Consider the following 12530-nt stretch of genomic DNA (forward strand, 5'->3'; position numbering starts at 1 on the left):
TTATACAAGCTGTACACTGACTACTTTACATTGTATCAAAGTGTCAGATCTTCAGTGTTGTACCATGAAAAGATAGAACAAAATTATTTACAAAAATATGAGGGGTGCACTCACTTTTGTGAGATACTGTATATCCAGAGCATATGCCATAAATGTTTACGATGGGAATACACGTTTAAATATACTCGACAAAGTCATACCACCCATAACACTGAAGCACAAGCCTATTCTCAGAACCACAGTCCATTCCTTTCTGGGAATCAGTATATATATATATTCTAGTTGAAACTTGCATGATTTATTTTTGAGAAGATGAAATATTTAATGTAATAGGACAAGACAGTCAGATATGAATACCATGAAAGCAATGCTCCTAAACAACAAAACCAATCAAAACACCACAAATACCCCTTGTCCTCAAGCTTCCTTCTTTTAATAAAAAACAGACAAACTTTTGTGATAAGTTTATAAATGCGGGGTCTGTTGAGTAAGAAGTCAAAATGGAGTAACACACTGAGACACAAGAGATTTTGTAAAAGATTGCCAAAACATACATACGCAAGATGACAGACGGTGGTTTCTTGGTAATAAGCTACCGGTGTCATTTGGACTGGTACTTTGTAAACAACCATCTTACAAGGACTTGGATGGAATGTACAGTGCAGTCTGTAAAGCATCAAATGCTCAATTGTAGGAATATGTTTAGAGAAGTAAGTCCCATTCTGCCGCTAATGTACAATGAGTGCCAACTATATTATTGAACATACTCCTGACTTCCTCTCACCACTACTCATGTATCTCCCAGTGCTTTCCCTGTTTGGGTCATTAAGCTCATCAAATAGTCCAGTGTCGATGATCTCCTTCTGCCAACTGACTGGTATTGCACCAGTAGAAAACCTCTTGAAGAATTTGGCATCTTTCTCATCAAACTCAACTCCTTTGACCTCAGAGAAATCAGCTATATCTGCAACGTCCTTGGCATAGACCACAGATGGGTCTGGTACAAATGGTGGGTCCACCATACCGGCTTCCAGCCTTTGGAAATTTATGGATTTAAAGAATTGATGTTTCCTTGGATCGTCATCATTGGTTCTGCAAGAGATTACATAACACATCAGTGTACAGGTCAAGTTACAATGACAGCAACACAGCTTGAAAAAAAAAACTCACTCAGAAATATTAAAGGGGTTGTCCAGCCACTGAAATTTTTTGGAAAATCTTACTGATCTCCCTGCTCTTGATATGATATTTACTAGGCTCCTCTGGTCTCCTCTTCCCGTTCCCTCACAACATGCAGCAAATGCTTGTTCAGCCAATCACTGGCTGCATGGAGCCCACCTCTGCCAATACTGGCTGAGCAGGTCCACTGTGTTAAGATGTGGGAAGTCGAGTCCAAATGGGTGCCTAACAAGTACTGAAATGGAAGCAGCAGCGTTACAGTAAAGTGATTATCCCTTATACAGTATGTATTGTTTTATGGTGTGAGGACAGCCATCAACCCCTAAAATTCCCATCTGTGTCACCACTACCACACCTCTCACCCTTGCCTCCCCTCCCAGGTCGCTGCATCCTTTACCTCTCAGGACCTTTACCACACAACAGAATGTATACAGTGGGATCCACAGGAATAGTAGTACTAGGTCATCATGACTAGACACTAGTTCATTTCCATTTTTCCTGAAAAGCTGAACTTTTGTGTCTAGCCAAAAACTATATTTTGACTGCAAATTAGAAAAGAGGTGCCTGGAAAACATTTTTACCATTTAGGATCCTATAAACACTTTCTAAGCAGTAGCACACATGGATGTTTTCTGGGGTTAGTCCATATCTTGGACTATTAATCTAAGTCCAGGTTGGTTTGAAATTCTTGTACTCCCGTACAACCAGGATATCAGTGTCTGCCAGACTGGAGGTAAAACTTAGGAAATAAGACAGTTCAGGATGGAACCATAATACAAAGTTAGACTTTGCTTATACTTGCGTTATGGTCCAGTCGCAACTGGAGATATTGTTAGAAGTGCAAGTCTGTAAAAGCTATGGAAACCTTTGTGCCAATTGTATTCTATGATTACAATTTACTCATTTGGGGCTAAAATAATTTTTAATTGATGAATGAACAACTGGACATTACCATTTGTTTTGTCAAAAATATATTATTAAATTTTTCTTTTTAAAGACTCAATCTGTTTGCAGACTCTCAATTCTGAGTCCCCGACTGTTGATGGCTCATGTGAAGCCTTATTTCTGATCTGACCTCATAAACACTCATTATAACTAAACTCTATAGCAGGGATGGCTCTCCAGCTGTTGCAAAACTACAATTCCCAGCATGCCAAGACTGCCTACAGCTATTATCCTACAGCAAGGCATCTTGGAAGTTGTAGTTTTTTTTAACAGATGGAGAGCTGCAGGTTGGTCATCCCTGCTCTATAGCTAAGGCTTCACATGAGCCGTCAGCTGACAGAGACTGGGAATTGACTGAGAATTGATATCTGCAAATGATTTTCAACTCCTGTATCTCAAAAACCAAAATGAGTAAAATGCAATGATTAAAAAATGCCCTGAAAGTGTCCATAGCTTTTAAACCCCCTTAATGACCAGACCACTTTTTACACTTCGGCACTACACTACTTTCACGGTTTATTGCTCGGTCATACAACTTACCACCCAAATGAATTTTAACTCCTTTTCTTCTCACTAATAGAGCTTTCATTTGGTGGTATTCCATTGCTGCTGACATTTTTACTTTTTTTTTATATTAATTGAAATTGACCGAAGTTTTTGCAAAAAAATGACATTTTTCACTTTCTGTTGTAAAATGTTTCAAATAAAACTACATTTCTATATAAAATTTTCTCTAAATTTATTGTTCTACATGTCTTTGATAAAAAAATGTGTATATTTATTGGTTTGGGTAAAAGTTATAGCGTTTACAAACTATGGTGCAAAAAAATTAATTTACGCACTTTGACTTTCTGACCACCTGTCATGTTTCCTGAGGTTCTTCAATGCCCAGACAGTAGAAACACCCCACAAATGACCCCATTTCGGAAAGTAGACACCCTAAGGCAGGCATGGCCAACCTGAGGCTCTCCAGCTGTTGCAAAACTACAACTCCCAGCATGCTCAGACTGACTACAGCTATCAGCCTGCAGCAAAGCATGGTGGGAGTTGTAGTTTTACAACAGCTGGAGAGCCGCAGGTTGGCCATGCCTGCCCTAAGGTATTCGTTGATGGGCATATTGAGTTCATGGAAGTTTTTATTTTTTGTCACAAGTTAGCGGAAAATTATATATTTTTTTTTCTTAGGCTACTTTCACACTAGCGTTCGGGCGGATCCGTTCTGAACGGATCCGCTCATAATAATGCAGACGGAGGCTCCGTTCAGAACGGATCCGTCTGCATTATATTAGCAAAAAAAAGCTAAGTGTGAAAATAGCCTGGGACGAATCCGTCCAGACTTTCAATGTAAAGTCAATGGGGGACGGATCCACTTGAAGATTGAGCCACATTGTGGCATCTTCAAACGGATCCGTCCCCATTGACTTACATTGTAAGTCTGGACGGATCCGCACAGATCCGCACGCCTCCGCACGGCCAGGCGGACACCCGAACGCTGCAAGCAGCGTTCAGCTGTCCGCCTGTCCGTGCGGAGGCGAGCGGAGCGGAGGCTGAACGCCGCCAGACTGATGCAGTCTGAGCGGATCCGCTCCATTCAGACTGCATCAGGGCTGGACGGCTGCGTTCGGGTCCGCTCGTGAGCCCCTTCAAACGGAGCTCACGAGCGGACACCCGAACGCTAGTGTGAAAGCAGCCTTACAAAGTCTCATATTCCACTAACTTGTGACCCCCAATTTTTTTTTACATGAACTCACCATACCCCTCACGGAATACCTTGGGGTGTCCTTTTTCCAAAATGGGGTCACATGTGGGGTATTTATACTGCCCTGGCATTTTAGGGGCCCTAAAGCGTGAGAAGTAGTTTGGAATCCAAATGCGTAAAAATGCCCTGTGAAATCCTAAAAGTACTCATTGGAATTTGCGCACCTAGGCTGCAAAAAAGTGTCACACATGTGGTATCGCCGTACTCAGAAGAAGTAGGGCAATGTGTTTTGGGGTGTATTTTTACATATATCCATGCTGGGTGAGATAAATATCTCTGTAAAAGACAACTTTTCCCATTTTTTTATACAAAGTTGTCATTTTACAGAGATATTTCTCTCACCCAGCATGGGTATATGTAAAAAGACACCCCAAAACACATTGCCCTATTTCTCCTGAGTACGGCGATACAACGTGTGACACTTTTTTGCAGCCTAGGAGCGCAAAGGGGCCCAAATTACAATGAGTACCTTTTAGGAGGGCATTTTTAGACATTTGGATTTCAGACTTCTTCTCACGCTTTAGGGCCCTTAAAATGCCAGGGCAGTATAAATACCCCACATGTGACCCCATTTTGGAAAGAAGACATCCCAAGGTATTCTGTGAGGGGCATGGCGAGTTCATAGAAGTTTTTTTTTTTTTGGCACAAGTTAGCAGAAATTGATTATTTAATTTTTTTCTCACAAAGTCTCCCTTTCCGCTAACTTGTGAGAAAAAGTTCAATCTTTCATGGACTCAATATGCCCCTCAGCGAATACCTAGGGGTGTCTACTTTCCAAAATGGGGTCATTTGTGGGGTGTGTTTACTGTTCTGGCATTTTGGGCGGGGCTATATTGTGAGCAAACCTGTAAAGCCTAAAGGTACTCGTTGGACTTTCGGCCTGTTTACGCACCTAGGCTGCAAAAAAGTGTCACACATGTGGTATTGCCGTACTCAGGAGAAGTAGGGCAATGTGTTTTGGGGTGTATTTTTATATATACCCATGCTGGGTGAGAGAAATATCTCTGTAAATTGACAACTTTGCATAAAAAAAATTAAAAAGTTGTCATTTACAGAGATATTTCTCACACACAGTATGGGTACATGTAAAAATACACCCCAAAACACATTGCCCTACTTCTCCTGAGTACGGTGATACCACATGTGTGACACTTTTTTGCAGCCTAGGTGCACAAAGGGGCCCAAATTCCAATGAGTACTTTTAGAATTTCACAGGGCATTTTTTACGCATTTGGTTTCCAAACTACTTTGGCACAAGTTAGCGGAAAATTATTATTTTATTTTTTCTCTTACAAAGTCTCATATTCCACTAACTTGTGACAAAAAATAAAATTTTACATGAACTCACTATGCCCCTCACGAAATACCTTGGGGTGTCTTCTTTCCAAAATGGGGTCACATGTGGGGTATTTATACTGCCCTGGCATTTTAGGGGCCCTAAAGCGTGAGAAGAAGTCTGGAATATAAATGTCTACAAATTTTGTCACAAGTTAGTGGAATATGAGACTTTGTAAGAAAAAACAAAAAAAATAAAAAATCTTCTATGAACTCGCCATGCCCCTCAAAAGTGATCTTTATAGAGCCGCAGCGATTTTACAGTGTTTTTGCAGTGATCAGAAAAAAAAATTCTGTCACTGTGGTGGGGCGGACTGAACGCAAGTGTGCGCACAAGATCAGGCTTGATCGGGCGAACACTGCGTTTTTTGTAGAGCCTATAGAACATGTCCTATTCTTGTCCGCAATTGCGGACAAGAAAAGGCATTTTCTATATAGTTCTGGCAATGTGCGGATCCGCAAAATGCGGAAAGCACATTGCCAGTGTCCGTGTTTTGCGGATCCGCGAAGCCGCAAAACACATACGGACGTCTGAATGGAGCCTTACAGGGGGGTGATTAATGACAGGGGGGTGATCAGGGAGTCTATATGGGGTGATCAGGGGTTAATAAGTGACGGGGGGGTGTAGTGTAGTGTGGTGATTGGTGCTACTTACAGAGCTGCCTGTGTCCTCTGGTGGTTGATCCAAGCAAAAGGGAACACCAGAGGACCAGGTAGCAGGTATATTAGACGCTGTTAACAAAATAGCATCTAATATACCTTTTTGGGGTTAAAAAAAATCGCATTTACAGCCTGCCAGCGAATGATCACCACTGGCAGGCTGTAGATCAACTCGTTTACCTTGCGATCCTGTGAGCGCGCGTTCACAGGAAATCTCGCGTCTCGCGAGCTGACGCGCCGGCGTGTCAAGGAGGAACAAACCGACCGCCCACAGGACGCATCCCTGCGTTAGGCGGTTGGGAGCTGGTTAAAGAGGTTGTCTCTCTTCAGCAAATAGCATGTATCGTATAAAGAAAGTTAATACAAGCCATTTTCTAATATACTAATATTGTCCATTTTGCTTCCTTTGCTGGTTTGATTCATTTTTCCATTCCAATTGCATGTAATTAAAAATGTATTATAGCCACTTAGTTATTCACAGAAATCTGTATAGCGCCACCTGCTGTTTGCTCTTCTTCTAGTTTCTCTGTCCTGCTCACCGAGATGGAAGTACGTGCTAAGGTCCATCCTTCAACTGCTACAAGCTGCAGTAGAGAGGACATGCCCCCTGAGAATGGAGATGCCCCCTAAGCTGCTCGCTTGAAATAAATCTACCAGAGCAATTGGAGCAATGAATGGGGAGATCTCTGGATCCATGTGAGGTACAGGGCTGGGTCAGTGCAGTTTCTAGGTAAAATTTCTCTCAGGGCGAGTGTCAAAATAACTCCCCCCCCCCCCCCATCAAAACGGCTCGATGAAATCATATCAGAAGAGTACTTGCAACCGTCTCACCATATATATATATATATATATTTTTTTATTTTTTTTTAAACTACTATAAATTACTGCTTAAACTGCTAAAAGTCGCAGGCAGAGTTGTACAGGAGAACTGCAGTATAAAGGAAGGCAATACCCTTAGAAGAGTAGTCATGAAATACAATCATCAATAATGTGCAAACCCCAAAAACTGTCATGTTAGCATTTAATAACTAACTAAACCCCAATCACAGCAGGTCTCAACTAGCACACGCAAGTAAATGTACAAAATCCAAGTAACATATAAAACCAGATTCAAAGCATAGATGGCAATGCGGATTACTGTATACTGTACATAAAATGTATGGAGGTTACACCATGCCAGACAATATAACCTCTGTGCCATGCTGTACAATAAACAATATAACCCCTACACAGTGTAGATGTATACTGTATATTGTGTGGCACAGTGTAGCGGTATACTGTATATTGTGGGGCACAGTGTAGAGGTATACTGTATATTGTGTGGCACAGTGTAGAGGTATACTGTATATTGTGGGGCACAGTGTAGAGGTATACTGTATATTGTGTGGCACAGTGTAGAGGTATACTGTATATTGTGGGGCACAGTGTAGAGGTATACTGTATATTGTGTGGCACAGTGTAGAGGTATACTGTATATTGTGTGGCACAGTGTAGAGGTATACTGTATATTGTGGGGCACAGTGTAGAGGTATACTGTATATTGTGGGGCACAGTGTAGAGGTATACTGTATATTGTGTGGCACAGTGTAGAGGTATACTGTATATTGTGTGGCACAGTGTAGAGGTATACTGTATATTGTGTGGCACAGTGTAGAGGTATACTGTATATTGTGTGGCACAGTGTAGCGGTATACTGTATATTGTGGGGCACAGTGTAGAGGTATACTGTATATTGTGTGGCACAGTGTAGAGGTATACTGTATATTGTGGGGCACAGTGTAGAGGTATACTGTATATTGTGGGGCACAGTGTAGAGGTATACTGTATATTGTGTGGCACAGTGAAGAGGTATACTGTATATTGTGGGGCACAGTGTAGAGGTATACTGTATATTGTGGGGCACAGTGTAGAGGTATACTGTATATTGTGTGGCACAGTGTAGAGGTATACTGTATATTGTGGGGCACAGTGTAGAGGTATACTGTATATTGTGTGCACAGTGTAGAGGTATACTGTATATTGTGTGGCACAGTGTAGAGGTATACTGTATATTGTGTGGCACAGTGTAGAGGTATACTGTATATTGTGGGGCACAGTGTAGAGGTATACTGTATATTGTGGGGCACAGTGTAGAGGTATACTGTATATTGTGGGGCACAGTGTAGAGGTATACTGAAAATTGTGGGGCACAGTGTAGCGGTATACTGTATATTGTGTGGCACAGTGTAGAGATATACTGTATATTGTGTGGCACAGTGTAGAGGTATACTGTATATTGTGTGGCACAGTGTAGAAGTATACTGTATATTGTGGGGCACAGTGTAGCGGTATACTGTATATTGTGTGGCACAGTGTAGAGGTATACTGTATATTGTGTGGCACAGTGTAGAAGTATACTGTATATTGTGTGGCACAGTGTAGCGGTATACTGTATATTGTGGGGCACAGTGTATGCTATATGTGTATAAACATATTTCACATGAAAACTTACAATTACTTGGCTTGGCCCTTGGGGATCTCGGACGCCACTTCAACACTTTGGCCGGGGGCTCGGCGGAGCTGATGTTGTGCTTTATCCTAATGAGAAAGATTTCATAATAAGGATTTAGAGAAGGGGCAGAGGGATAGCAGAGCAGGGAGAGGCTGGTGCTGCTACTAGGGGGTCATACCATGGGGGAGTAATAAAGCCCACCATAATGCCCCCCCAGTTGTAATAATTGTCCTTATAATGTGCAAAACATACCCCCCTGTAATGCCCCCAGTTGAGCTAATGTTCCTATAATGTGCCAATATAAAATACCCCTTCTTAGTGCCCCCGTAGATGACCCCATAGTGCTCCTCTCCCCCCTTCCCCATAGTACCCACCATAATGTGTCCCAGTATAAAATGCCCCTATACAGAGCCTCCCATATAAAATACCCCTTTTTTTTTGCCTCAGTAGATGCCCCTATAGTGCCACCCAATAATGTGCCAGTAAGATGTGCCCCCATAGATTCCCCCAATCATGTGCCAGTAATAAGAGCCCCCCACCATCATGTGCCAGTAGCCAGAGTGCCCCCTATCATGTGCCAGTAGCCCCCTTATGTGCCAGTCGCCCCCTATCATGTGCCAGTAGCCCCCCTATCAAGTGCCAATAGCCCCCCATATGTGCCAGTAGCCCCCCCTATCATGTGCCAGTAGCCCCCTATCAAGTGCCGGTAGTCCCCCTTTTGTGCCAGTAGCCCCCTTATGTGCCAGTAGCCTCCTATCATGTGCCAGTAGCCCCCCTTATATGCCAGTAGCCCCCCTTATGAGCCAGTAGCTCCCCTTATGTGCCAGTAGCCCCCCTTATGTGCCAGTAGTTCCCCTTATGTGCCAGTAGTCCCCTTATGTGCCAGCAGCCCCCCTTATGTGCCAGTAGCCCCCCTTATGTGCAATCAGCCCCCCTTATATGCCAGTAGCCTCCTATCATGTGCCAGTAGCCCCCTTATATGCCAGTAGCACCCCTTATGTGCCAGTAGCCCCCCTTATGTGCCAGTAGTCCCCTTTATGTGCCAGTAGCCCACCTTATGTGCCAGCAGCCCCCCCTTATGTGCCAGTAGTCCCCCAAATGTGCCAGTAGCCCCCCCTATGTGCCAGTAGCCCCCATGTGCCAGTAGCCCCCCTTATTTGCCAGCAGCCCCCCTTATGTGCCAGTATTGTAATTTGTACATATATATAAAAATAAAAAAACAACTTATACTTACCTCCTTCAGGATGCGATGCAGGCCTCTTCCGGCCTGTGTCCCTCGCTGGCTCAGGCGGCGAGATGACGTAATCGCGCCGCCTGCACCGGCCTAGTGCTGGCAGCCTATCAGAGGAACAGGGTGGGGACACACCTCTCCTTCCCCTGCCGGCTGCTGCAGCACAGACATCTGTATTGCCGTCCTGAGGATGGCGATACAGATGACTATAGACTTAGAGATGAGTGAGCGCTTCCACAATGGAAGCGCAGCGCTCATCTCCTGCTGTGCCCTTCCGGCGCCCCACTTCTGACAGCGCCCCGGGCGGCCACCCGGCCCGCCCGGTCCAAGAAACGGCACTGGGCTGGGTATAAGTTTATTAGAAGCAGACTGTCATGTACTATATAATATCAGATTAATATCAGATTAATCATGTGATAACCCCTTTAAAGTTTAGCACCTTAATATAGATGGAAGCTATGGTAATGGTAAAGCAGGAAGACTTCTCCCCGCTCCACCATTCAGCCTGCAGGCACAGATCGCACTGCTGGCCTGTGTTGGCGGAGCCTGCAGCCTGGAAATCTGCATAAGCTCCACCCACACAGTGTTGCAGAGCGATCTGTGTCTATAGGGGAGACAGCCTGAGGACTGTGATCTTCGGGAATGGGTGAGTAGGTACTGTGTTTTTTTTTTTAACAGGGCATTTCTACCATGGTGGGGGCACAGAGGGTATTTCTACCATAGAGGGGGCACAGAGGGCAAAATTACTACAAAGGGAGCACAGAGGGCATTACTACTACAAAGGGGGTACAGAGGGCGGCATTATTACTACAACGGGGGCACAGCTAGTATTAGGGGGGAAATGGGCAATACTACTATGGAGGATGCACAACGGGCATTACTACTATAAATGGGATACAATGGACATTATAACTATGAAATGGGCACAATGGGCATTACTACTGTGAAGGAGGCACAGTGGGCATTATTACTATGAAGGGAGCACAATGGGCATTACTACTATTAAGGGGGCACAATGGGCATTACTACTATGAAGGGAGCACAGATGGCATTACTACTGTGAAGGGGGCAAAGAGAGCATTACTACTGTGAAGGGGGCACAGAGAGCATTACTCTTGTAAAATGGGTGGGCATAACTGTTATGGGGCAATGAGTGGGCATTATTACTATAAAGGGGCACAAAGGGCATTATTACTGTTATGGGGGTACAGTGAGGGCATTACTACTCTGAAGGGGCACAGCGAGGGCATTACAACTGTGAAAGGGGCAAAGATAGGGCATAGCTACTTTGAAATTGGCACAGAGAGGGCATAACTACTGTGAGGGAGGCACAAAGAAGGCATTACAACTGGGAAGGGGGCACAATGAAGGGATAAGTACTTTAAAGGGACACAATGTGGGCATAATTACTGCGAAAGTTGTACAGTGAAGGCATAACTACCTTAAAGGGGCACAATATGGGCATAACTACCATGAGATGGCACATATCTGGAAAAAACTACTGTGAAGGTTGTACAATGAGGGCAATACTACTGTAAGGGGGTACAATTTTTTTAAAGTATTGGTGGGGGGTGCCAGAGAAAGGACCCGCCCGGGGTGCCAAACACCCTAGGCACGCCACTGGCCAGGTCCTCTTTTAAGCAAAGCTTTAGGGGGTGACTTTTACTAGGTGTCAAAATGTACGATCCCTCTGGGTGAAGGCAGAGCACTTTTTCTCTTGCAAGTAAACATATTATGCAGCTCATGGATTTTTGTCTAGATACATACGTTTATACTAATCCTCACTCTATCATGAATTATTGAATGAGCTCTGGCCATGAAGGGGTTGGGAAATATTAGCTGTAAATACCACATTATACTGACAATTCCAGTCATAGAGTGCATGGGCTTAAAAAGTGACAACCACATCTGTGAGCAAGAAATGCAATCAAAGCAGTTGTCAATAACCAGGGCTGGTTTTAGACAAAATGTGGCCCTGGGCGAAAGTGGGGCCCCAAATTCTCACATTTATTCACGATGCAAGCGGAGAAGTCACTGCCACGGCAACCACGATTGGTTGCAGGCAGCATCAAAATGGATGATGACATCCAGGGACCTGAGCAGAGATCGGAGAGCACCGGAGCCGAGAGCAAGTGTCAGGCAGGTAAGGCCCAGTTCACACTTCAGTTGTTTGGTCAGTTATTTCCATCAGTTATTGTGAGCCCAAACCAGAAGTGAAGGCTACTCAGAGATAAGGTATAAGGCAAAAATGTACTCCTATTCTGTGTTTTTGACCCGCACCTGGTTTTGGCTCACAATAATTGATGGAAATAACTGAAGTGTGAACTCAGCCTAAGGGCTCATGCAGACGGCCGTTGCTTGTCTGCAATATGTGGGCACCGACCGAGTGCTCACCATATCACGGATATGGACCCATTCACTTGAATGGGTCAGCAATCCAGAAGGTGCGGTGCGGAACGGAGGCACGGAACCCCGTGGAAGAACTATGGAGCACTGCTGTGGGGTTTCTCTCCGTGCCTCCGCACCACAAAAAAAATAGAACATGTTCTATTTTTTTTGCGGTGCGGACGGACCACGGACCCTTTCAAATTGAATGGGTCTGTTTCCGTCTGCGGCAACCGCATGGATGGTTCCCGTGCATTGGGGACAGCAAATTGTGGTCCCCAGTGCACGGAACGGCCGGTTTGTGTGCAAAAGCCAAATTTATACCAAGAATCAATTAAAAAAATGCAATGGCTCAGTAATAAGGAATGCAAATGATACAGACTGGAGCTAAGCAATCTATAGACTGCCAACAGGAGGGAACTGGGAGGGTTGGGGCAATAAAGGAATCCACTTGTTTAAAGAAAAAAAAAAATTTGGATATATCCAGATAAATGGTGAGTCACGTAGAAAATTAAGTCAGAAATATCAAGGCTAACGTGAAAATC

At 44.1% G+C, this 12530-nt stretch overlaps 1 protein-coding gene across 1 annotated transcript in view; it reads right to left on the minus strand.

Annotated features, from left to right (window-relative positions):
* Positions 1–415: 415 nt before the first annotated feature.
* Positions 416–12530, minus strand: part of GRK7 (G protein-coupled receptor kinase 7) — a 60802-nt gene continuing 48687 nt past the window's right edge. Inside the window, exon 4 of the mRNA XM_044291360.1 lies at positions 416–1092. Within this exon, the coding sequence (XP_044147295.1) occupies positions 750–1092 (343 nt within the window). The 3' untranslated portion in view covers positions 416–749. The remainder of the gene's footprint in view (positions 1093–12530) is intronic.

The sequence above is a fragment of the Bufo gargarizans genome, chromosome 4 (assembly GCF_014858855.1).
Source record: "Bufo gargarizans isolate SCDJY-AF-19 chromosome 4, ASM1485885v1, whole genome shotgun sequence".
In the NCBI taxonomy this organism is placed as follows: Eukaryota; Metazoa; Chordata; class Amphibia; order Anura; family Bufonidae; genus Bufo; species Bufo gargarizans.